The following is a 26998-nucleotide window of genomic DNA, read 5'->3' on the forward strand; positions in this document are numbered from 1 at the left end:
AACTTAAAAAGGAACATTCAGAACTGTACAATGGTATGTGAGTGTAGTTTGCACACGTGGCATGTACGGCTGCAACACACACCTGTGCATTTTCCTTGTCTGTTGTTAGTGGTCATACTATGCACAGACTCCTGCCTGCAACCTTGGAGAAGCCACTACTAGTCTGTGTAGACCACAGTTTCTCAACCACCGGTCCCTGGACTGCTGCCGGTCCCTGAAGGGTTGAGTGCTGGTCCCTGACTGGGAGTCAACCCCCCCTCCAACAACTGCAATCAAGGCACTCACTTCCTCAATTCTGCACATGGCACGGAAGAGGAAGAGTATCACGGAGGCATGGGACCCTTCTTGTGCCTTGCCTCCACATGCTGCTGAGATCTTCCTACAGCTATCTTATTCCCTATCTTTACAGCTTCAAACTGTATGCAGCGCGGGGGCATCAAGGAAAAGGTATGGCATTGGGTGCCACTTGAAGGGCTGCTGGTTCTTGCATGTTCATTGTTTGCAACCAAAGGTTGATTGATTGAAACCCAGCTGCCTGTTGCGGCCGAGGGGCCTTGAGAGGGAACGCCATTTCCCTCTTGCATTGGTGGGATGTTGTGGTCCCTCGGCCCCCTATAACCCACTGTTCTGCATCGCTGGTGGAAGACGACGGTCCCCTTTATGACCTCGCCAGGTGTGGGGGACAACCTCTGGCCAGGATTATGCTGTGGTGAGGGCTAAGCAGAGGAGGGAGGGAGGGAGGAGGGCTGCCTTGGCTCGCCTCGCAGGTACGCTCTGGCAGCATGTGGGACCACATGAGCTGCATGGCCCCAAAGGCAGGCTGGTGTGATTGGCGCACGCAGGGGAGTTGGGAGGGGGGCACAGAAGCACACGTTTTGAGAGAGGATGGGAGAATACCTGCTACACTCTGGTGCACAAGCACAGTGGCAGCAGCTCTTGGACCCAGGCGACCTTCTGAGCGCGGTCCGGTGCACCAATGCTTCACCCACCCTGAACAGTGCCTCGTGTCCCCAGCGAGGAAGATGAGGCATCCACCACTACAACGCCCAACGCCCTCTGCCATCTCAGAATCACCCCCTTCCCTTTAATGCCAGGTCCCCACCGCTCTTCTTCACATTTTCTTTCACCGTTAAAAAAACCCCCAATTCTCAGCACCTGCCATGTAACCGTTTTTAAGGAGTTTTGGAGGAGCTGCACAGGTTTCATTAGGTCCGCCTCACAAAGTGCACATCTAAGAGCAGGATCCAGATCAAGCCAGGTGATCATGACCAAGCAGCATTGACACAAATGAGAGATGACAAAATTAATTTCAGTGGGTGGTCCTGACTAACGTCGTCTGGATCCGGCCCTGCGACTACACAACTCCTGCTAAAACTCCACCTCCATCATGAGAGGGTTAAACTGTAGACTTCCGGCTCTACTGAACTTGCCCAGCTCTCCTCTCCTCACCTCCTTTTTGCTTTGCTTGACATCCAGCCTGATGAAGCATTTTTGGGAATTCAAAAGCTTGCTTGTGTGTTGTTTTCATTGGCCCCATGTAGCTTTTGAATTTTTCTAATGGCCCAACATCCCCTCTCCATTGAGTAATCACAAGCACCCCCACCCCGCACATACTGAAGACATACTGGAGACAAATTTGTTCACCCAGACTTTTAGATTCAGGGGTTGGTGGACTTCAACTCCCATAATCCCCAGCCATAATGGCCAAATGTAATTGTGGTTGGGGGTTACGGGAATTTAACTGAGGGACCCAAGGTTGAGAACCCCTAATATTCCATGTTTGCAAAAGATTCCAAATTCAATGATTTTAATGCTTATATTATTTTAATTGTAAACTGCCCAGAGATGCAAGTTTTGGGCAGTATAGAAGTCTGATAGATAGATAGATAGATAGATAGATAGATAGATAGATAGATAGATAGATAGATAGACTTGAAACCCCTTTACTAACTGCTGGTCCGGGAAACTGCGCATGGAGAATTTAGCAGAAACACTGGTGTAGACAATACTGAGCCAGACAGACTAATGATTTGACTCAGTATAAGGCAGTTTTCTATGTTCCTATGGAAGTATTTATAGCCAGACCAGATTCAGGCACCAACGGATTGTCTTAGGACTCGAACCATGCTAGGAGCTAGGAAGGTGATACCTTACTCTGAAGCCTTGAGTAGCTCCCCATCAAGAGCACCACTGCACAGATCAGGAGGCTCCAGGTCTGAGTACCGGCTGATTCTGGCATCTACATTATAGGCCTGTTATAAAGGCTACTGGCATTATGAGAACTTTAACCACCTAAAATGCACTATAGGAACAGTAAGGAAATAATGAGCGAAGCTAACATGCTATTTCAGCTCACGAAAAACATGATCATATGAATCAACAGTCACTCTCTGGGACATAAACTGCAATATGTTGATACTGAGTTTATATTGAAACAAGGAATGCAAGCAGAGCAGATTCCACTTGACAAAGTAGTGCTGATACCAGCCTGCACATCTCTGAACAGAAGATTAAATTTTAAACGTGAAGAAATAGTTAAAATGAAGTCATTGTTAGGAGAAGCTGTTTGGATGTTAACAAATGGAAAGTTTCATAAATACTGGGAAAACAATCATACGGTAAGGTCTATGGGTTAATGGAACATTCTCCCAAAGGAAGCAGCAGAAATGCTTTCATCTATGACATTTATAACCATATTGGACAAAGCAGAACCAAGGTTGATTGAGTAGCAATGAACTATTTTTCAACAACTGGAACACTGAACAGTTGGCACAATGTTTCCACTTTCTTGCATACCTAATGTGATATTGGCAGCAATGCCTAAAAATAAAACTAGTAACTCCTAATCTATGTGCATGACCTATTGCCTGTAAACCCTGAAGTTCTGGAGTAACTTGTGTCCAAAGAGGCCACTGGCGGGGGAACCCAAGTTTCCATATAAATGGAACCATCCCACTCTCCCTTATTTCTCTGGGCCACTGACAGTTTACAGGAGAACTGCTTGGGGCTCTTTGCCAGCGCATGTCCAGTCTTGGCCCTTGTCAAAGGTCTTTCCAATAAAAAAGGTGCTCCCTTAGAGATTGTGTAGGAATTCCTTAATAAATCCTCTACCTAGCATACATGTTAATGGAAATGACATTTCAGCAGAACAAAAAATGGCAAATTGAAATTATTGATAAAATGTGATATTGCAATTTAAAATATTGCTCAGATTGTGCCTACAAGAATATGACAGGCACTGTTGCACAATAACTGTGACATCCTTGTGCCTAGCTCCTCAAGTTCCTCCTCCCTATGCATGCCATTCCCCCACCCTCTTTTAAAAATACAATTAGAGGTTGTGCACTCCTTTTAGTACTTTTCAAAGCAAAGAGCATTCAGGCAGCCTTTTATTTATGTATTTGTTTATTCTAAGTGGGTAGTACTCGGCTGATTTGGATAATATCAGGAGGAGAAACTCTTCTTCCCATAATTGATGGTGAGTTGTGGAAGCGGGGTGTGGGGGGGACAGGGAGGGAGAATCCACAGCAGCAGCCTCTTCTGCTGTCTAGAAACGGAGTTTTTGTTGTTGTAATGGTTAATAGTCTATTAAATTGACATCAATGGATACTTAAAGAGAATCGTCACAACGTAATGCTACAATAATCCCATTTTTTCTCATCTGCATTGGTGATTTGAAATTCAGATCCACATGCATTATCTTTTTAAAACAATATAAAGTGCATACTACTTTGCTTGAAACTCATCAGGGAGAATGTCAGCCTTTTGCAGTTTAATAATGTTTGTATCCATAACTGTGGAGACCTATATTTTAATTAGCCAGATTTTCATTCTTAAGTCTTCCCAAGGTATCTTTTAGCCCTAGAAGGTTGCCTGTATAATCTAGGCTGATCACTAATAATAAAAATAACTTATACATCCTCTGCCTAATACATTCTTCCTTGTGCACAACTCCACCAAATAGGTCCCCCTTTCCAACAGAGCACAGGAATTGTTCAAGAGCCAGGTAGGATCTTCAGGTTGCCACCTGGCCACCCTACACATAAAGATATGAGTATGTGCTAACAAATGCCACACTACCAAGTGCCTATTAAGTGGACACACACCACGAAGAGGCAGTGGTCAGAGATGTTGTAAACTGAGGCATAATCTGGGGGAAGACAGAAGTTATATAATACACACGGGAGCAGAAAGTCCAGGCAGACCTCAGCTGACACAAGTTGCTGGTTCTTCATCCCTCTGGCCTAGAAATCTGAGCCACAAAACAGCTGGCAGCAGAACAAGAAAGCTGTCACTAGGCCAAGCTCTTAACATAAACGCTCTCAGTGTTTCCTAAGGAATTAGTACCCAGAACAAGCCTTGAAAGGGGACCTGGAATGCAGAAACAGGATGAAAAAGAGCTAGAAGGTAATGTGCTGGGGAAGCTTTGTCTTTCAGTCAGTTTATTACAAGGTTTCCTTTCATTGTGTACAGAGAAATTCTTCATTTCCCCCCACTCCATTCACCACAGAAACCTCTCAGAACACCAGCCAATGATATGGGATCACTTAGGCCAACAGGAGGTGATACTGTTCATGCCCCGTGAGTGGCAAGGTTTGTTTGGGTTAATACTGAGTCCCAAATAGCCCTTCCAAGAACTTCTTATTTTCCAGTCCATTCTGGCATAGATATAAATGGAATACATTCTCTCTCTCTCTGGCTACAAAGCAAAAGAGGAATAGGATGTTTTTTGGCTTTGGGGGAGGGTGGTTTAGTTTAGTTTAGGAAGACAAACGACAGCGCTCCTTTGGCAAAAATCCAAAAGTAGACAATACGATGGCAAGTTTGCAAGCCAGTGATCCTTGTGGTGCTTTTGGTTAATCCATTCCTTGATCCAGGCCAGCTTTTGAGTGAGGCTTTAGTTACTAGTATTCCAGTCCCAGAATAGAGGTGGGGCTAACCAACAGCCAGCAGCAAGAGCACTGAAGAGCAGTCTGCACTTGCCTCTCTGTACATTGTATCTATTTCATTAAACTGTTAATATGCCTGATTCCACTCCACTGCTTTGTCCTTGCATACCACAACTCTTTCCCTTGGATTTTACAATCCTCCTGACTATGACCCACTCACAGTCCAGTCCTCATCAGGGAGGCAAGCTGCATTGGAAGGACCAGCCCTGGGGCCCAGGCTGGACCCTGCCCTACCCGTGAGAAGACTCCAGCATGGGAGCCTAGAGGTAGCACTTCCTGAGCTCAGGCTCCCACGTAACCGGCCCCTTTCATGCCAGGAACCTTGCACTCCACAGTCCCCACATGCCAGCACTGGCAACAGGGGCTTGGTGGAGAAGAGATGGGATGCAAGACTTCAGCGCTACCCATTTAAGACTTTCCATTTCCCACAAGATTCACCAGGGACAAAGAGCCTGAGAAGAGTAGTCTGCATCTGGAAGGACTGAAGGCTGCAGTTCATCTCAGCTCTTGCTGGTGCAAGTTGCTCACTCCAAGCTAGCTGAGGTTCTGCAATTCTGGCCTGCTTTGCTGCATCCTCACCAATGCCCCTTCGTGCATCATGGGTCCAGATACTATACAATCTTTCTAACAGCTCCACAGTGAAAGGACTGTGGCAACAAGGATACAGCTGTTCCACATTTGTAATATAGCCACCAGCTATGCTTCTCTACAGAGTCTTGATGTTCAGATGTGGCAAAGAATTATTAAACTTTCAGTCAGTTCTAGAGTGAAGCTCTGGGAGGCAACTCTTGCATGGATTGGGACCAAGACAATAAGGGGTGTGTGAATAAAAACCAGCACCCTGAATTCTGCCTGAAATACTATAAATACTTAGCATTTATAGTGCACATTTTCCATGTTCAAAGCACTTCACAGACCTCTCAGTATTCTCTCACAACAACATGATGCAAGTGGGGGTGATGATGATGTATTGTTTACAGGCATCTTAATAAGGCGAGTGCAGTGAAGACATTTGAACCGCTAACTTTCCAGCCCACACTCTCAGTAGGAATACCACTTCTCATACTGCGGACAGGCAGCGAAAACCTTCGAGCAATTTCCTTGCATTCACAGAACCACCAGTATTTTCTTTATCCCTCGCTCATTTTTTTTTTTAAGAAGAGATACAGAACTGGAGGAAGGTGGAGTCAGATGCAAGAGGAGATAGGAATCCTTTACTTTTAACACATCACATGCAGCTTTTCTCAAGCGGACGCTGCTGAAATGTCCTATTGTTAGGTACAGAGCCCTCTCCTTTGCATCTGTTTATGCTAGTGAGAGAAGATGGACAGACATATATGGGGTGGGGCGAATAAATACAAATGCAAGTGGTTTCATAGCAGGTTGGGGTATAAAGTGTGCAAATGCTGCCCTAAAGAACTGGTGGTATATGCTCCTGACAGGAACCACCAGATACAAAGCATCATAGAGCTCTTGTGTCTTTAATAGTTGAGATGAGGGAATTTCAGCAGGTCAACTTTTCTCACCCAGCCTGACCAGCTGGCCCTGCCAAAATCCCCTCTTCAACATAAAGCACAGAAGCCCCATTCCTTATTTGTCACTTTACTGGTCATTTTGCTCCTGACTGACATAAGACAAAACAGCCGACAGGAGAAAGGCTGCAGAGTTCTGTGGAACAGAGGGATGCAGGGGGTGTCTTACATAGGAATGTATGGATAACTTCATGGAATGCAACTTCAAAGGAATGTATGGATAACTTCATGGAGGAGAGATCTATCAATAGCTACTAGTCGGAGGGCTATAGGCCACCTTCAGTCTCAAAGGCAGGATGCCTCTGAGTACCAGTTGCAGGGGAGCAACAGCAGGAGAGAGGGCATGTCCTCCACTCATGCCTGTAGGCTTCCAGCAGCATCTGGTGGACCACTGTGTGAAACAGGATGCTGGACTAGATGGGCCTTGGGCCTGATCCAGCAGGGCTGTTCTTATGTTCTTAGGAATGAGTCCAGGATGATGACATTGTTAACATTTATCTACCACTTTTAAACAAAAAGTTCTCAAAGCAATTTACACAGCAAAAGACAAAACAAAATAATGGTTCTCTGTCCCAAATCGGCTCATAATAGGCCCTATCCACCCCCAGCACAGTACCTCCAGTGACTGTTGCTGGTATCTATCTTGTGTTTCTTTTAGAAACTCCCTACACTATATACCCTTGCTTGGACTGTATACACCAGTCTGAAATACCATCCCAAGAGTTACACTGGCTATCCAGCCTCATTGCAATTCCCAGCTCGTTCATGTGCACCAAGAAACAAATCATACTGAGCTCTCTCTTCCCTGCAGCTGGAGTCACCCCACCCAAAATCAGTGCTTACATCTGCTAACACCTTTCCAAATTCCATTGCATAATAACCCAAAGTGGTGCAGCCGTCTACTGTGGCATAGCTGTGTGTTCTGATTACACAACCTTTTTCTTTTGCCAGAGAATGAAACACATTGTTTTGAACACCCTTCTGCAACCAGGAACTTGGTTGCTAAGTAATCCTCAGCTGCTTTCTAGTCAGAGAGCAGTGTCCCACTATACACCTGCCCAATGGGGTTGACTTGTTTTTTCCAGCTCCTGTGCCTTTTTACAGCAGCCTGTCGCACAGAAATTTAAGCAGGAAGAGTTTTTCCTGGCTTGGAAATAGAGCAATGGGGAAAGCTTCGTCTGTTCAGGTGAAGGGAAGATGAGTGGAGAATATCAAGTATTCAATCTTGAACAGGATTCTGAGATCAACAGGGGGGCAACATAAAGGAGTGGAGGCTGCACCTGCAGCCACAGGAGAGAAATGCCAGATTTGGAGATATGAATCAGCTCTAGAGGGGGCAGATATGGAAGGAGAGAAGACCAGGAAGGATGAGGCTGCAGTAGCCTGTGCAAAGATGTTAGCAAGAGGGAGAGCAGAAAGGGAGAAGACTGATGTTGAAAATTAAGACCCCACAAGATTGGGCAGCCATTGGAAAGAGAGAAAGCTTGTGAGAAACAGGAGATTTTTCAAAGTATCAACACATGAGAAAACAGTAAATATTTATACACTATATTATTAGCTACACCTTACGTGGCACAGCAGGGAAATGCTTGACTAACAAGCAGAAGGTTGCTGGTTTGGATCCCTGCTGGTACTATATCGGGCAGCAGCGATATAGGAAGATGCTGAAAGGCATCATCTCATACTGTGCAGGAGGAGGCAATGGTAAACCTCTTCTGTATTCTACCAAAGAAAACCACAGGGCTCTGTGGGCGCCAGGAGTCAAAATCAACTTGACAGCACACTTTACCTTTAATTATTTTTTGGGTCAAGATGAACAATGGTCAGTGGAATTTCAATAACACACCCAGAACAGCATGTTTAAACTTTCTGGGTGCACCGACCAAATATCTGTCACATGTAAGACCTATGGCTTATTAAACAGTTGTAACTATTCTCATGTACTTCTTTTCTGCCCTCTGCTTCTCCTAGTATTCATGTTCTTTTGACCATAACTACTTACAGATGTGAACAATAGGTGCCTACACAGGATTATAACAGTCCTGTCACAGATGCCTGGAATGGGAAGCATTTTCCAAAATGCATAAAGGGAAGTGCACATACATTTTTAGTAGGCACCAGACATAAACATCCTTACAAGGAAGCAGGGGCGTATCTAGGGGAAATAACGCCTAGGGCAAGCACTGAAATTGCACCCCTGTCCAAACATCTGACACAAGTCTTTCAGATAACTTTACCATAATATCAGCTCAAAAATACAAGTTCAGACACTTTCAGGAGAAACAGGTTGTAAGCAACACACACATGCATACACACATACAACCACACATGTGACACTTATGTGCTAGTCGCCTTCCCAAGGAAACGCAGCACATCCATGTGCTAGGCATGCCTCCACAGAGCTAAGCAGTGAAAGCTCTCTTTAGCAAATGCTCTGCCACCTCAGCACACCTCACTACAGGTTGCTGCCTCCAAGAAATTCAGGGATGGTTTTTTTCTGTCCAAACAGCCTTTGCCTTAAAGGGAGATGGTTGCGATGGGAAATCCTAGGGGCCCCAAACAATCTGAAATTATCCAGCAGCTTACAATAGGCTTGGATCCAGCAGCCTGATCTGGAAGAAAGTAGAAGCTGTAACTAGCCACAGAACAGCCAAACAGTGTGATATTCGAATCAGAAAAATGTGTGTGTGTGTGTGTGTGTGTGTGTGTGTGTGTGTGTGTGTGTGTGTGAAAGAGAGAGAGAGAGAGAATTTATAACAATAATCTACCAATTTTCTGTCTCTGCCACACTGCAAAGGTTTGGTAAAAGGTTGTCCCTGCCCCATCCCTTCAATTTCCTAGGTCTAAAGGTAAAAACAAAACAAAAAACTCAATTCTATTGCACACATATTCCATTTCCCAACAGTCGCTGTGACATATACTAAGGTAGTAAGAGCATATGGCCTGCGATAGTGTGTACTGGATGGAGGACACCAGCCACCTTCATAGCACTACAACCCTTTCAAAAGTGAGCTCTGCCATAAATGAACCAAGTAGGCACACAAATATGGTGCCTTGGGTAGGTTACACCTCTCTTGTTCAATAAAGAGGCAGGCAACAGGCAGATTGGACAGTAAACTTTATGTCTAGTTTATCAAATGCACTAGTCAATCAGAATCACAGCACAACTATTCAATGTATCTTTTAAAAACAATTGTGTTCAAAGTAAAACGGGAGTTGCATTGATTTAAAAAAAAAGACATTCTAAAATATAACTTTTTCAGGAGGCAAGGAAACTTGAGCAAATCTACTTGGGATGCGCACAGGCAATAAAAACCCAAGTAAAACTCAGCTAAATTGAAGGAAATAATTTGCAGCACGTTAACTACTTATTTCAAAAGACAAACCATTCTCAGTATGGTAAGACTGCACAGCACAGGGATGGCAATACGTTGCAAATGCAACATTTCTGGGTATGAATACTTACAACAGGTGTTGTTTTTTTTAAGCACCACACAAGTTAGAGCTCTGTATAGAGAATTAAACAGCATGCAAGTGAATATTTCCATTTTATTCCTTGCCTCTCCCCCGCACACACCCTTCAGTTTTGCCACCTTATAAAGTATTAAACCAACATTGTCTTTTTAAAGGATGTTTTGTCCACTTACTTTTGTGCCATTTATATCTGTTTTGCCAACAACTTTGCATTCTTCCAACTCCCTAGATCAGGGAAAATACTAGACTAAGGCCTTGCAGAGGCCATTTGAGCATTGCGGTGGCCATTTTTGTTTTCAGCAGCCTTTTTTTTTATTTAAACAAATGGCCACCGCACATGCTCAAATGATTCCTGCAAAGTCCTAGGCATTGCCAGGCCTTGCAGAGGCCTTCTGAGCATGTGCGACAATATCCAAAATGGCCACCGCACTGATCTTTGTAGGCCCAAACTGGCCTGCAAATCAGCCCAGGATGGGCTGCGGGGGTGATCTAAGAGGCCAATGGGGAGAGGGGAAACATTTGCAGGACCCCCCCCCCACGGCCTTTAGGAAGCCCCCCGAAGGGGCTGCAGGTAAAATATTTTTTAAAAAAACAAAATCTGCGAATTTGGGAGGGGGTGGGGGCAGCATAGCACTGGCTCCCCCCCCAGTGGCACCTAGGGCACGTGCCCTGGCTGCCCCCCTTAGTTTTGCCTATGCAAGGAAGAAAGCTCAATTGAAATCAATTGATTTACTTTCAAATCAAAATCCTCTGCACCACATGCAAGTCTCTTAAAAACTTACTAAGGACTGCAAATGACATTAGGCAGATTCTGATGAATGTATCAGCTACATGTGGCAAAAAAAATACAATCTCCCCTGCCCACTCTACCCATCACAAGCACTGGCCTCAGCTCCAGGCCTTCCAAATGCCCCCATGTGAATAATGCCCTGTGAGTGCACAAGGCCTATGTGCAAACAAATGCAACACAAGCTCATATCTCACAGTCAATATCTCACATAAAATCTAGAAACTGACCATAAGATTTGGGCCTACATGTTGGAATTTTTGTGCACAGGAACCATGCAAATGAGATTGCTCACACGCAAGAATATCTTTGCCATACTTTTCTAGGATTCATATATTTCACATTTTAGGGGCCACTAACATGCCATTATTGTGCCCTCTCCTGTCAACATTCCAAAGGGGACTGCACAAGCTGTGACCAGCCAAACCAAATGCAGCCTCCAAGAGATTGATAAACCTTCTGGGCAAAAAGTGGGGGTTGTCAAGCACTTAGCAGATCACAGTAAAGCGTGACCAGTAAAGTGAGTGATGTTTTTAGTTAATCCACTCCTTGATCCAGGCCAGCTTTTGAATGGTGCTTTAGTTACTTTTATTCCATCCAGTTCTGGAGTAGTAGAGGTGGGTCTAACAAACAGCCAGAGCACTGACGGCGGACTGCACTTGCCTCTCTGTAAATAATATCTGTCTCATTAAACCATTAATATTCTTGATTCAATTCCACTGTCTTGTCCTTGCACAACACAACTCTTTCCTCTGGATTCTTACACTGTCGACGAGAGTGGCTAAGAACTCCTCCATAAACCCACAAACAAACAAAACTCCCTTTAACTCTTTCCTCTGGATTACACAGAGTGCGCCTGGCTTGGGGGGCCATATAAATGCTGTATATTGTTATCATGTCCATATTGGCTTAAGCATGAGGCACAGAATTAAACAAACCCGTTTGAAAGTTCGTCATCTGTTGAAAGCTTTGATGAAAGATGCACAACATGTATTAATTACAGCACATGCCTACAAAAATATCTCTTATGTGGTCATTTTAAATCAATTCATTATAGATGGCAGATTTACTGCCAGTTAATGCTGGGTAGGTATGCAGTGGAGATAAGAAGCTGTGATGTATGTCCTGTCTTGCAAGGAGTACGTAAGCCAGCATTTTTGCTATTTTTCTATCTTGGTATATGTTGTCTTCTTATTGAATTTAAAACAAATGGAAATAGGTGAACATGCTGTTTGTTACATGCTTAACTAACTGTAAACCCAAAGGCTTAATCCATAGTACAATAGCAAGGGTTACAGTGGAGGGGGAAGAGGAATTTGGAAGTGAAAGTGGCAATCGTATGCACTCCTCATGGTGACGCAGTGCTGCTCTCACATGTCAACCATGTTTGTCTCAAATATGGCCCCTTTTTAACTACATATAATCACAAAACACACAGCGTGATGGAAGAGTGGTGATCTTGGCAGTCCCAAAATCAGCCCAGGTTTGCTTCCCCTTGACACAGGTTTGCTTGAAGATAACCCATTAATGCCTGTTTGCAGTTTTCTCTTGAATACTACAGAGTAATTTCAGGTTATGTGCTGGATAAAAGTCCATGGTGGGGGGGGGAGTAAGCTGTGAACAAATGATAGGTTTTCTAGAGACATACAGAACAATCTTATGCATGTTTATTTGGAAGCAACTTCACCTGAGTGTGGTGGACCTTACTCCCAGGTAAGCATACATAGGATTACTGCCCTAGTAATTGGTCACATTCACATGTAACATGAAACCAAAGATTGCCAAACCCACAGTTAATTTTTCACACTGTGAATCGCATCGCAGATGTTCGTTCCACCACAGTCTGTCAATCTCTGTTTTCAGGGCAGGGAAGCCCCTCCCTCTTCCTGGTCCTCCGAGGCTGCATCCAGACTGTGGGTAAGGCATCAGCATATCACCAGGACAGCAGCCATTGGTTACGATCTTCAAGGGTGTGTGCCAAGCGTGAGTGTGCCATTTTGGAATGATCAGCCTGCCCTCATCAGGGAAAGGGCATTTAAATCTCTTTAAATGTCATGCCATTGAAGCCCTTCTTCTGATAATGATTGCATCACTGCCCTGGTAAAAGCCCCCAAACAAAACTGTCTTGCACAAGCTTTTACTTTAGCTCGCTGCCACAGTTTACCTTCAGCAGTACTTGAAGGTCGCTATAAAGGAGTTCCATTTTCAGAGAGGCTTTGCCCTTGTGGGCTGGGATTAATAAGGGAATATCATTGTTTTAATTTAATTTATAATATCTATTTTATTGTTATTGATACATAGTATCTTAACTAATTTTAAATTTTTATTTGCTGATTTCTGGTTCTGGTCAGTGACTGTAACAATAAAGACTGACTGACTGACTTGCACAAGCACAATTTCTGGTGGTAAGCGGGGGGGGGATTTTGTGGGGGGCACTATTTTCCTGTTACTCAGGAAAGGGGAGGGAACATGATGATCTCCTAGGAGGGGATATGTGAATGAGGGAGGACAAAGGATCCTGGGGTCTGATCTGCTGTGACCAAGGATGCTCCTGCGATGGCTCACGCTAGCAAAGCAGTCCATAGAGACCAAACCACACTTCTGCCCCCCTGGTGGCTTGCCGCCAGGAGACTAGCACTCTCTTGAGAAGTCCAGTATACTGGGGAGGACCTTAGGTTTGCCAACCTTTGGTCTTCCATCAGATTGCACACTCATGAGTTGAGCTAACCCGAAAAAGGAGACCCCATGTGCATGGGGCCCCCATGCTCTCTAGTTAATGATAGAACTTTTGCACAGTGACCCCCTCCTCTCCAGGAAAGCATTTCACGCATCCAAAATAAAGTTGAATGTTCCATGTGTTCAGGCGTAGCTGGTGGGCAGACTGAGGAAACACCGGGACTGGGGACAGATCTTTACTCTCATTCAAATTTTCCAGGTTCAGGCCAGCATTTCAGTGTATGTAGATCTGCCATTGCAGGAGAGGGGAGCCCCGATTTCCAGAGAGTGGGGTCACTGTTCCGGGCAAAAATAAAGATGGACGTGTTCAAATGGGCAGACAGGTTGGCAGAGGTCCCGCTTTAACAGCTTTTTCACAGCAGTCACCAAGACAGGGACAGCTGTTGCTGGGGTACCCATCCCCACAGCTTGCTTGTATAGAACAACCAGGCTGCGTAGCATCTGTTGTCTTGCCCCCCAAGCATGTCTCCAAGTCCTGACACTCTCGTGAGAGAGCAGTCCATGACAGAAGGGATGTCATCACACATTATTAGTGATTCTGCCTGACACCCCTGCCCCATAGACAGTTCTTCTCATGAGCTGTGAAGGGGTATCCCCATGGCCTTTCACTCTCATGAGTGAGCGGCCCACTCAGGAAGAGCATCTGTCACCATCACACATGTCTAATCACTCCTTTCACTGGAAGCAAAGCTGATCCTGCCGCCCGGCCCTTCTCATGAGTAAGCCTAGGGACTGCACACATTCCCTCAAGATGAAGAGGCTGGATCCCCCTTCCCCAAGATCACTGTATGAAAAATAGACCTGAGTCATTCAAGAATTCCTGGATAGGGCTGCCTTTTAAAAAACCCGGGTGTCACCGCCTTGCAATATGTTGTCGTCCCAGAGTTTAGTGGGGTTGCTCTGCTTACATTGCTACCTCACATGCATGTAATTGTGAAAATGCATCTTTGTCACTTCATTTTTGAAGAACAAAGCACATAGTGCCCATCTTGGCACCCCTTTCTCTCCTGATTGCCAAGAGGGTGGGAGCAAGGGACAGAGTAGGAAGAGAGCATGCCCCTGTGTGACTTTGCTGTTTGACAGGCTTTGAAGCTTGGGATGGAACATGGCAGCATCCCTGTTGGATCTGAGACAGGGGGCGGGGCAGGTGCTCAGAGAGGCAGCCCGTGAGAAGTGCTGCAGGCATCGAGCAGGCGCAATCCTGGATGAGTCTGTGTCGCCGACTCTATGATTACGGTTCTATAAACTGAACAAAATTGTGGTTATGGCACCATCCACGTTCAAACATAACACTGCCAGCAAAAAAACCTCAGGTTGCCACAGTGAAACTCACTACAAATTGGAGTTTGGTTCAAATTAGAGTTTGGCAAGGCAAACCTCAAGTTGCTTTTGCCGAAAAACCGCAGTGGCATGCATTTGGACGTTTACGATTTCAAACCTCTGCCCCGTTTAACTGCAGTTTCATGTTACATGCAAACACAGCCATTGTTTCATACACTACCCAATACTCAACCAAGATTTGACACTAAAAGTGCAATGCTGGTGAAATGAAGTGGGGCATACCTTTTGTCAACCCTTTCATCTACTGCAAAAAGTAGCCCCCTTCACTAATTTTACAAGGGAGATCTGAATGCGGGGGAAGTGTTGCAAGAATGGCAGGTGACTGGGCTCCCCTCTGACATCAGTTCAGGCTACAGTTGCACTTCCTTTCTCCTTTACAGCACTGGAGACAATGGCACTGGAAACCTGTCAAGTAATAGCAGCTTCTGGGAAATGGAAGCTTTTGGGGACTGGGTTGCTCTCTTAAGTTTCCTAAAGACTTATGGGGCTTGGCATATTACAGTGAGAAAAAAAAGAGTTGCCACTTTGCTCTTTATCTTCTGAGTCCAGTCAGAGTGAGGATGGACGAAACAATTCAGAATAAAGTTGCCGTGTTGTCCACTATAATGCACAACACCGCAACTTTCTTCTGAATTGGCTTTGTTCACCCTCAGCAACATATTCAAATCGCCAAGTATGTCACATAGCCAATCTGACAACAGAGACTGTGACATCATCATGCTTATTTTGTGATAACTGGCTGGTATCATGTGGTGAAGGAGAAGATGGCCACCAAAAAAGTGGCCCCAGGGTATCAGCAGAGAGGGGAAACATGGCCATAAATTGCTATGAGCAGGGAGAGAAAGGGATTGTGGTGTTTTCCAGGGAACAGTCCCCCCTGCCGCCACCAAGCCTCCCCTTTCACACTGAAAGAGTTCAACTGTGAACATTCAGCGGAGCCCTAGTGCTTACTCAATAGGAAGCTGTAACCAATCACAGCACTTGTCACGAATATTTACCAAGCACCTTTCAACAAATGGTTTAAACAGCAGAAGCGCCCTATCCCAAAGGAGATCAAAATTTTTAAGAGTCACAAAGGAAATCCCAGCAAACAGGGACAGCTGCTTTCCTTCTCCAAAATATGGGAGAGCCAGCACTTCAAAAGGTGCCTCTTCCCCCCATGAACATGAGTTAGGTACCTGTATGACACATGTGTTTTTCAAACACCTGTTTGTCATATTCATACTTTTTTACATGTTCCATCTAAAAAAAGAATGTGAAAAGAGGCCCTTAGAGTCATATTATAGAGCTGCCACTGCCTGTGGTATGCATTTTTGTGTACCATTGAAAGCCAGTTCTGCAGGTTTTTGTAGTACTCCAGGAGAGCTGATCTAGGAGGAGATTTGGTCTTGTGGTAGCAAGCCTGAATTGTCTCCTTTGCTAAGCAGGGTCCACCCTTATTGCATTTGAATGGGAGATTACATATGTGAGCACTGTAAAATAGTCTCCTTAGGGGATGGGGCCGCTCTGGGAAGGGCATCTGCATGCAGAAGGTTCCAAGTTATCTCCCTGGCATCTTCAAGATAAGGCTGAGAGGGACTCCTGCCTGCAACCTTGGAGAAGCCGCTGCCAGTCTGGGTAGACAGTACTGAGCTAGAAGGGCCAATGGCCTGACTTGGTAGAAGGCAGCTCCCTGTGTTCCTATAAAGTCAAAATATACTGCCATGAGCATAACCAGCACTTCTGTAATAAATATATACACATTTTGGTGCTGCCATTATACTTGCCTACTATACCCCAGTGCCTTGCTGCTTATACAAATAAGTATAAAGGGGAGATGTGTTGTGTATCTCTGTATATGTTAGAGATGCACACCAGTATCTGGCACCAACCACCAGATGATACTCCTTTAGAGCTCCTATTTCATATTGTCTTATGTAACCATGGCCGGATTGCATTGCCTCCTCCCAATCTACAACATTATCTGACACCACACACTCAAAAATAGACCATTTTACTCTTTTTTAAAAAAAGCTGCATTGGGAAATCTAAATCTTAAAAAATGCTACCTCGAACAAGGCACAATATTTTATTTTGCAGAGAAACTGAAAATGTTTACAAGTACACCTATTGTTCAAGTGAAGCTCCTCCATCACTCAACCCCAGGTCCAACTTGTTTCATTGACATATGCAGGGGTGTCGCTATAATTGAGCGGATGGGTTCAAAGACACACACACCCCGCTCCTGAGGGCCACCCAGCTCCACCCCTCCCTATTTTCTTCATTATCTCCCTCACTCTGAGGGGCCGCCTGGGAGAGGGGAAAACATGGGCCCCCTCTCCCCTAGCTATGCCCGTGGCCAGTCTGCCCTTCATCCCTGCCCAGTTTCACAATGTCTCTCTTATACTGACTTTGTCCCATTGGAACCATTCACAAATAATACCTCATGGGTAGCCACTCACTACCTACAACAAAGCTGCTTTCAGCAGAACAGTCAAGAGAGCTTTGCGAAAGCAAAATACAACTTACAGTTTTAGGAAAACAACCCTGGCTGATCCCCAAAATTCAGCCATTTCACAATTCCATTTATTTATTTATTATTTATTTAACATATCTCACAATCTCCTATATCAAAATTCTCCCCACCACCCTTCTTGGCACAGTAAATTAAACGGGGGGGGGGGGGGTTGTGGTTGTGGTTACACAGGTATAATTTGAAAAGTTCAGCATTCTTCTAGGGAGGCAAAAATTAACCACAAACTCAACATTCTGGGGGAAGAACGCATGGTATGTACAAGAAACATGTAAAGGATAGTACGAGGGCAGCGAGGGACAAAAGTGACATGAATCTCAATGAAATAGCATTGCTGTGGCTATAGTGTGAGAACCAAAAGCCAAATGCAAGATGGATTTATCCCACCAAAGAGACGCTGTACTTGATGTCTTATTTATAGAACTGCCTCTTCTCAGCTTTGTTTAAGGAACAATTTGCCTTTGGCAGCTTCAAATAAACAGAATGAAAACACACTCTGCTTCAAAGCGGCTGACAAGAGCTAGAATTCAACAGGGTATGATGAAGTTCCAGGGTCTTAGCCTTCTTCTCAGGGTCTCCAGATGAAAGATTAAGGTATCAGGGTGAGGAGACAGAGCCAAGAGAAGCCCAGTATTTTTCTGCTAGACTACATTTAGTTACTAGCTCTCCCCCCAGTCCATCAGACTCGTCTAGCCTGAACTACCAGGCATGGCCATGCACTGTCCCCTTACCCTGCCCTCCATCCCAACCAGGCTCCACTTGTTGATCTATCAAGCATCATCCCTCACTTTCCAGCTTCCACTCCTTAGCTCTTAGGATCCTTCACAGGTGTCCTGACACTCTCCTGGCACATGTTGTAGGGAGGCACTTTTCATCCAAATGGTCACTCTACTAGTATTTGGAGTGCATGTACAGTGGCCATTTGGACAAATGCCCACTCAATAAAGGAATTAGGGATGTGCCCAAAACAGGATTTGGCATCCAAATCACAAGCACATCCTTTTAAAATCAAGGGCTTATACACACCCTTTAAGGCAGAGGGGAGCAGGTGCATACCTGCTCCTCCTCTGATTGCCGCCATTGCCGTAAACCCAGTGCTCCCCCAAGCTATGCCCATGGGGATCTTCCAGCTGCCCCTCTGTGCATGCCCAGTGGCCATTTGTGTAGTCAGCAGCCATACTGACCTCTACATACATGGCTTCTGAGCATGCATGGAGGCCATGTTTGTTTCAGCATCACGCAGGGGCAGCTGGGAGACACCCCACCAGCACACAAGAGGGAGCACCGGGATTATGGCAGTGACCGCGACTGGAGGAGGAGCAGGTATAGACCTGCTCCCTTCCATGTTAAAACAGCTGTGTAAGCCCTCAGTTTTAAAGGGATCTGCCCACGATTCAGATGCCAAATCGCGTTTTGGCACATCCCTTAAAGGAATGTGATAGGAGTGTACCAGGACATCCATGAAATGCATCAAGTTGGGCACAGTCTTGATGAACCGCCCCTCCCCCCTTAATCACAGGGGAAGGAATCATCATCCAAACCGGCCTTCTGAGTGCATCTGTAAAGGTAAAAGCAAAGTGTGCTGTCGAGTTGGTGTCGACTCCTGGCAACCACAGAGCCCTGTGGTTGTCTTTGGTAGAATACAGGAGGGGCTTACCATTGCCATCTCCTGCACAGTATCTTCCTATATCGCTGCTGCCCGATATAGGTGTTTCCCATAGCCAGGGAAACATACCAGCAGTGATTCAACCGGCACCTTTGGCTTGCTAGTCAAGTCATTTCCCTGCTACGCCATTAGGTGGCTTCTAATATCCCACCATTATTCCAAGGTGTTCAGGAAATCATTTTTTCTCTAAACACAAACCTGTGAGATAGGTTAGATGAGATAGGTGAGATGGAGAGGAGAGCTGGTCTTGTGGTAGCAAGCATGACTTGTCCCCATAGCTAAGCAGGGTCTGACCTGGCTGCACCTGAACGGGAGACTTGATGTGTGAGCACTGCAAGATATTCCCCTCAGGGGATGAAGCTGCTCTGGGAAGAGCAGAAGGTTTCACGTTCCCTCCCTGGCTTCTCCAAGATAGAGCTGAGAGAGATTCCTGCCTGCAACCTTGGAGATGCTGCTGCCAGTCTGTGAAGACAAATACTGAGCTAGATAGACCAATGGTCTGACTCAGTATATGGCAGTTTCCTATGTTCCTATGTTAGGCTAGGCTGAGAGTGTGATTTGCCTCAGGCAAGCAAAATGAGAGTTATGGCTGAGGTGGGATTTAAGCACAGGTCTCCTTGTTCCAAGTCAAACAGTGCACAAACTCTATTGATAATCTCTCCTTTGAGCCAGAAACTGTGTACCGTCTCATTCATGGAGACTTGTTGCTTGCTTTAACAGTACATTCGTTTATTGGGTTCCCAAGCTTTGTGAGGAAGCTCACTCATTTTACAAGATATCCTCATATGTTCATAGTTTTGCTTCCTGAAGCAATGTCCCTTCTGACATTTCTGTCCTTGAAAAGCAGACAGCGGGGTTTCCTAAGAGAGGAATGGCAAACAACCAAACTATTTTTCAGGGAGCCGCTCAATTGATAGTATATCTGATTGAGAAATGGCAGCACAAAGGGGAAGGAGATCTAGATAAGTTACATTCCACAGTATTCTCTCCTGGGACAATCACATTCTCCAGTGGTGGAGTGCAACCCCCAAGCTACTGTGCCAGTGAAAATGTCCATATATATTGCAGCCAACAGCCATTCTCACCTTATATAAAACAGCACTTCAGAAAGAGAGCCAGCATGGCGTAGTGGTTAGTGTGCTGGACTAGTGTGCTGGGGAGACCCGAGTTCAAATCCCCATTCAGCCATAAAACTAGCTGGGTGACTCTGGGCCAGTCACTTCTCTCTCAGCCTAACCTACTTCACAGGGTTGTTGTGAGGAGAAACTTAAGTATGTACTACACCGCTCTGGGCTCCTTAGAGGAAGAGCGGGATATAAAATGTAAAATAAAAATAAATAAAAGGTGCCTAGTGCTGTCAACATTTTTACAGGTCCTCTTCATTTGCCTTTAATGTGCCTTTTACAGGTCATGTTCATGAGCCCAGCATGCAGAAATTAAGCAGGCAGAGCTTTTATCACTGTTTTATCTCCATGCCAGGAAAAGCTTAACTTTCTTCATTTCTGGATGTCAGACATCTGCTAAAGGCAGAGAACAGGGCCAGAAAGACATGGACAATCCTAAAAATCACATTCAGCATCAGAGCAGACCCAGGATTCATATACAGAAACCAAGTGTCCCAGCTTTGTGCACTCCGTGACCCACTGGCACTGATACCACTACTGTTCAAGCAAGAGCAACCCACTTGCTCACTAACCCTAACCTCTCCATTGTCACCACCATTAAAGGTAAAGTGTGCCATCAAGTCGATTTCCACTCCTGGCACCCACAGAGCCCTGTGGTTTTCTTTTGGTAGAATACAGGAGGGGTTTACCATTGCCTCTTCCCACACAGTATGAGATGATGCCTTTCAGCATCTCCCTATATCACTGCTGCCCGATATAGGTACCAGCGGGGATTTGAACCTGCAACCTTCTGCTTGTTAGTCAAGCATTTCCCCGCTGTGCCATTAGGTGGTTCTGCCACCATCATTACCACAATGGTAATGGGGTTCCCCACTCAAGAAATACAATTCAATATTTATATACTTTATATATTTATAAAGTATAAATATTTATATAAATTTCAACTAAAATTTCCAAAGCTTTTTACAAATAAATAAATACATAAATAAATATAAAAGGGCTCCCTGTCCCACAAAGGGCTCACAATCTGAAAAGAAAAAGAAAGAAGAGAAAAGAAACACAAGATAGACACCAGCAACAGTCACTGGAGGGATGCTGTGCAGGGGATGGAGTGGGCCAGTTGCTCTCCCCCTGCTAAATAAAGAGAATCACCACTTTTAAAAGATGCCTCTTTGCTCAGTTAGCAAAGAAAGGCACTGATGGGATGCAAAGCCAGAGCAGCAGCAGGGTGGTGGTGGCAGCAGGAGATGTCAGAGTGGACCCCAAGAAGTCGGGGTGGGAATTCTTATTCAAGGTAATTTTTTACCCCCACCTGAAACAATGAACGATTTTTGTACCATCTAGAGCCATCTGGGTGAGGCAGTATACAATCAAACAAACAAAATAGTAATGCTGTTGAAGCTAACACAGAGAGATGTGAACACTTCCCAATGAGAAAAGATGCCTTTCTTCCACCTTTACCATGGTGTGTTTGCATATGTACGCTTTTTGAGAGGGACATGCTTAAGAAATGCACTTTCAAAATATGCTCTGCATCTACAGAACTTACTTACATTGTTTTAAAAAGCCTGAGATCTGTCTCTCTCCCCACTTATCTGCCCTTCATGGGAGCATGCTGCCTGGCATTGGTCCTCCAGACTAAGATATTCAGAGCAGAGTTATTTGATACCATAGGCTTTGTCTTAGACAGCCCAGTTTCTGTTCAAAGTATGATACTTGTAAAGGCGATAAAGAGAAACCCACCCCCCACCCCCATGCCTGTCACCGATCCATTGTCCACTGTCTGGCTCCTACATTTTTGTAGCTGGCTCCTAAATCCAAATAAAATTTGACAATGCCATCTAATGAAACATATATGCAAGCATGGAAATTCATTGTCAAATGTCTTCATTCCATGTTCTCAATTCACTCTCTATTGATAATATATGTTGTTTCATATAATGTACAATTATCACACAGGCAACCCAATTCAATAATACAGTTACTGCTATACCCGACCAGAGGAAACATTAGTCAACATGACAAGCATAATTGTGGTAGAGAAAAAAGACTGTATGGCAACAATTTCCACTCCCACATAGCCAACTGGGAGGTTATTCACACCATCAGAAACCGAGGATGTTCACACACACATCCTCACCCAGACTAGGGAAGCCCAGTCTGGGTTAGGCTGCGCCTGAGAACTGCTGGAACTGGGCCTGATCCCAGCAGGGCAGTGCCACCTAGCCCAGCTTTTTCCCAAGGTTAAGGAAGCGAGTGCTCCCTTGACCTGGGCTTCCTGCTCATGTGTAAGTTAGGGCCGCTTCCAGCCCGGCAGCACACAGAGACAAGCACCTAGAGCACCCATCTCCTGTGGGAATCCCCCCATGCACTGCACCCAGTGCATTATGGGATACCTGGAAGCTGGGACATATTGTCCCAGCTCTCCAAAAATGGATAGTGTGGGAGCACGAACAGTGCTCCCACTAACATTTTGATAATCGTCTGGCGGGGGAAGGTGAGTGAAGTGAAGCCTCACTCCAGGCTGCGTTCTCTCTCTGGGTTTCCATTGTGCTGTGCTGTGCTGTGAAATCTGGAGCTCTTAATTGACTCCAGTGGGAGAGCTATTTACTACTGACACCTGTTATTTAGGCATAACACTATGTCAGAGGAAAACTAAAGAATCTGAGCTAAGCAGGCCAAAATTGGATTCTTCACCCTGATATCCACCATCTCCACCCCATGCTGGCATAGTTACACCAGTATAGTACTTACAGCAACCTAAAGTTAAGCCAGTGTAACAATGTCGCTATGCCATTGTAAATTACACTAGCAATAAGGATATACTATAGTAGCAGTCCTGTCCTTGTCCCACTGGCTTACACCATTAATTATAATCATTAATTAGGATTACACCATTAATTACAATCATGCTAGTTACCAAAAAATGATGGCATATCGACCCTACAGATTTAAGCACATTCCTTTTGGCTAGAGAGGGATTGATAAAAGGGACTTCTCATCAAACTACAATTCCCAGGATTCCATGAGGGTCGTCTTGCCTTGCCTGTTAAACTAGCATAAAACCAATAAATGTTTGTAGATATATCCAACAAAGAAAAATCTGCCATGGTAAGATTTCTGAATCCTTGCAGAAATCCTGCACAGACTGTTTAAATCTTCTAAGAGCGGCCCTCCAAGTGCCACACTGTGTCTCAAACACCACCCTACATTGGAAACGGGCATGATAAAGGTTGAGGCCAGAGTGTGGATGATCATTCTTAATCTCTGGCTTAAATTATTTATTTGTTTAACATATTTTTATACTGCCCAAAACTTGCATCTCTGGGTGGTTTACAATTAAAATCATTTAACACATTAAATCAATTAAACAATTAAAATCATGTAAACATTAAAATCATTAACATTAAAATCATTTAAAGCCAACATTAAAGATTTAATTTTTTTAATTTTAAAGGCTCTAATTAAAAGCCTGGGTGAATAAATGTGTCTTCAGTGCCTTTTTAGAAGTTGCCAGAGATGGGGAGGCTCTTATTTCAACAGGGAGCGCATTCCAAAGTCCAGGGGCTGCAACACAGAAGGCCTGTTCCCAAGTAGCCGCAAAACAAGTTGGCGGCAACAGCAGACAAACTTCTCCAGATGCTCTTAACAGGCGGTGGGACTCATAGTGAAGACGACATTCTCTTAAATACCCAGGGCCTAAGTTGTTTAGGGCTTTAAATGTAATAACCAGCAACTTGTATTTTGCCTGGGAAGGTATCGGCAGCCAGCGCAGTTCCTTCAACACAAGAGTAATATGATCTCTCCTAGATGACCCAGAGACCAACCTGGCTGCTGCTTTCTGGACCAACTGCAGCTTCCAGACTACGTACAAATGTCGCCCTACATAGAACACAGTGCAGTAATTCAGCCTAGAGGTTACCAGCGTATGTACCACCATTTTGAGGTCGTTCATCTCAAGAAACGGTCACAGATGGCATATTAGCTAAAGCTGATAAAAAGCACCTCTGACCACCGCCTCAACCTGAGACACCAGGGAGAAGTTCGGATCCAGAAGCACCTCCAGACTGAGTACCTGTTCCTTCTGGGCAAGTGTGACCCCATCCAGATCTGGCAGATCAAAATCATCTCCCGAGTTCCAACCCCACACAATAAGTACCTCCATCTTATCTGGATTCAACCTCAATTTGTTATCCCTCATCCAGCCCATTACTGCCTCCAGGCAGGCATTTAGGGAGGTTATGCCTTCTCCTGAGGATGTTGACATGGAGAAATAGATTTGGGTGTCATCAGCATATTGATAACACCCTGCACCAAATCTCCTGATGATCTCTCCCAGTGGTTTCATGTAGCTATTACACAACTGAGGGACACCATATGAGAGTTCAGATTCTGAAGAATACTCTCCAAGAGACACTATCTAGAATCTGCCTGTGACATTCCAATGCCTTCCACCCCCAATCCCCTCATATGTTCCAGAAGAATACTATGGTCAATAGTATCTAAAGCTGCCGAGAGATCCAAAAGGACCAACAGAGTCATGCTCCCTCTGTCAATTCCCAATTGGAGATGGATTCATCAGGCTAACCAAGGCAGTCTCCATCCCATAGCCCAACCAAAAGCCAATTTGAAATTGGCCTAGATAATCAGTTTACTCCAAGACTGCCTGGAGCTGGGAGACCACCACCTTCTCAGTTACCTTGCCCAGCCATGGAAGGCTGGAGACAAGCCTGTGGTTGCTTAACTCTGAGGGATCCAAAGCAGGCTTCTTCGGAAGCAGTCTAATGATAAGACAAGGAGGCATCCTACCCTCCCTCAGAGAAGCATTTATAATATCTTCCAGGCCCTCTAGAACAGCCTCCCTGCCAGACAGTATACTCCATGTCGGGTAAGGATCAAGCAGACAGGCGGTAGGCTGCACCATTCCGAGCAACTTGTCCACATCCTCAGGAGTCACAAACTGGAATTGATCCAGAGCCATCACATAAGAGGAGCTGCTGGACACCTCGGCATCAGACTCTGTAACAATTGTGGAGTTTGAATCTAAGTCGGCCCTCAACCCTTGGGGCTTGGCCCCTCTGACCCTGCAGGACAAATTTCAGTCCTCGTGGAAATGGGCTGTTTGGACTAAATTTTTGTTCCTGGGCTTCTTCCCTCCTCTCCTACTTGCTTTGGGCTGTGACCAGGTGACAACAGCCATCAAACAGAGGATAATGGACACTGAGAATCAGACCGACCTAGGCAGGGCTCCAACCTTCCTGTCCTTGGAAAGTCTCAGATACTCTACCTCCCCTGTTGGGTAGGGATGTGCACGGAACCAGGCAGGGGTGGTTCAATTGTGGGGGTGTGTGCACTTACCCCTCGCTCTGCTTTTACTCTGCCAACACTCCTGTTTTCTAAAGTTAATCGGGGTGGCAGCATATCTCCCTGCCGCCCCATTGCTACCAATGACCGGATACAACTGTAAGTTGTATGCGCATGCTGTGCATGTGCGACGTGCATGTGCTGGTGCGTGGAAGTGTCAGATACTTCCGGTTGTATCCGGTCAACAGGGTCAGCAGGGAGGTACGCTGCTGCCCTGAGTAACTTTGGAAAAAAGTAGCGTCAGCAGGGGAAGAGTGGAGGGAGGGGTAAATGCACCCTCCCTCACTCTTAAAGCAACACACACACACATATACCGGCCATTGTACCAGCAGAACCGGCCGCCTTACAAACTGGTTCGGAGGCAGGCCTCCGTACTGGTTCCATGCACATCCCTACTGCTGGTACCTGTCACAGTTGGAAATCCCAAACTACAGGAGGGCCTTCACCCTCATCCATTGTCATGCCCTCCCCTCCACTATATTAGAAGACAGATACAGAAAGATCCCAGTCACGGAGAGGCTTTGTCCCTGTGACACTGGGGAGGTTGAAACGACATAACACGTACTCCTCTTCTGTCCCTTTTAGAGAGACAGTCGTGCCAACCTTATATATCCACGCACTACTCCTCAACTACCCTGGACACCCAAGCCAAGCCTACACCTGGAACTTGCTCTTGGATGAAGACCCAGCCTTCATATGTAACACTGCCAAGTTCTGCACTGCAGCAACAGCCCTGAGTAGTTTTCAAATTACTCTTTTATCTTTTCTTTCTAGTTTTCTCATTTAGTCGATACATTTTATATACTTCGTTATATTTTAGCCACTACATTTTATATATGACATTTCACATATTTTACATATTTTATGCTCTTTACTTTTTAAATACAGCTGTTTATAACCAGATGATAATAGGTTTTAATGATTTCACAGTTTCTTTCTTCTCTAAGGCGTAACAGTTTTATAGTACCATAACTTGCTTTTATTATCATGATTTATGCCCTACTGTTCTGTCTTATGCTGATCTTGGACCGTAAAAAAGACTGTAAATCTATTAAAGTCCACAAGGTTGGAGCAGTCTAAATACACACAGGATTGCAGACTTTTCCATTTGTTACAGAGGCTGGGATTGCACATTATTTGAAAACCAAACCGCAAACACATTGGATGGATCTGATTTATGCCAGTGTAATGCAGTAGAATTTTTATGATTCAGACAATCCATGAAACAGGCTATGGAGCACAAATGTTTGTATTGAACCTAGTACAAAATCACAGAAACTGTTAAAGCTTTCCATTGATGGATTTTCAAAAGGAAAGACAAACCTGAATGCACAGGGTACTGGAATTAACAATGCAAATGCAGTTCCTATTCTCTGAAGCCCATTTCTAGAACAAAACAAAAGCAGCCATATGCCCCTATTTTGCTTTTCTTAGATCTAGAGAAGTTAAATCTCTGAGCAAAAGGCAGATGTATCTTGACTCTACCATGCACATTAATTCAAAATGCCATTGT

The 26998-nt window shown here is 44.9% G+C and overlaps 1 protein-coding gene across 7 annotated transcripts in view; it reads right to left on the reverse strand.

Moving 5' to 3' along the window:
- ITPR2 (inositol 1,4,5-trisphosphate receptor type 2) overlaps positions 1 to 26998 on the reverse strand; it is a 352451-nt gene that overhangs the window by 320883 nt on the left and 4570 nt on the right. The window contains exon 1 of one of the 7 annotated variants that reach the window (XM_053252995.1): positions 10973 to 10991. The exons of 5 other annotated variants lie outside the window; for them this stretch is intronic. Coding sequence is in view for 1 of the 2 variants with exons in the window: in XM_053252994.1 (XP_053108969.1) it covers positions 10129 to 10139 (11 nt within the window). In the remaining variant the exon portion in view is untranslated. Of the gene's footprint in view, positions 1 to 10128; positions 10193 to 10972; positions 10992 to 26998 lie in introns of those variants that run through there. One more of the 7 variants, XM_053252994.1, reaches the window with a different exon arrangement.

Source organism: Hemicordylus capensis, chromosome 5 (genome assembly GCF_027244095.1).
Source record: "Hemicordylus capensis ecotype Gifberg chromosome 5, rHemCap1.1.pri, whole genome shotgun sequence".
Taxonomy (NCBI): Eukaryota; Metazoa; Chordata; class Lepidosauria; order Squamata; family Cordylidae; genus Hemicordylus; species Hemicordylus capensis.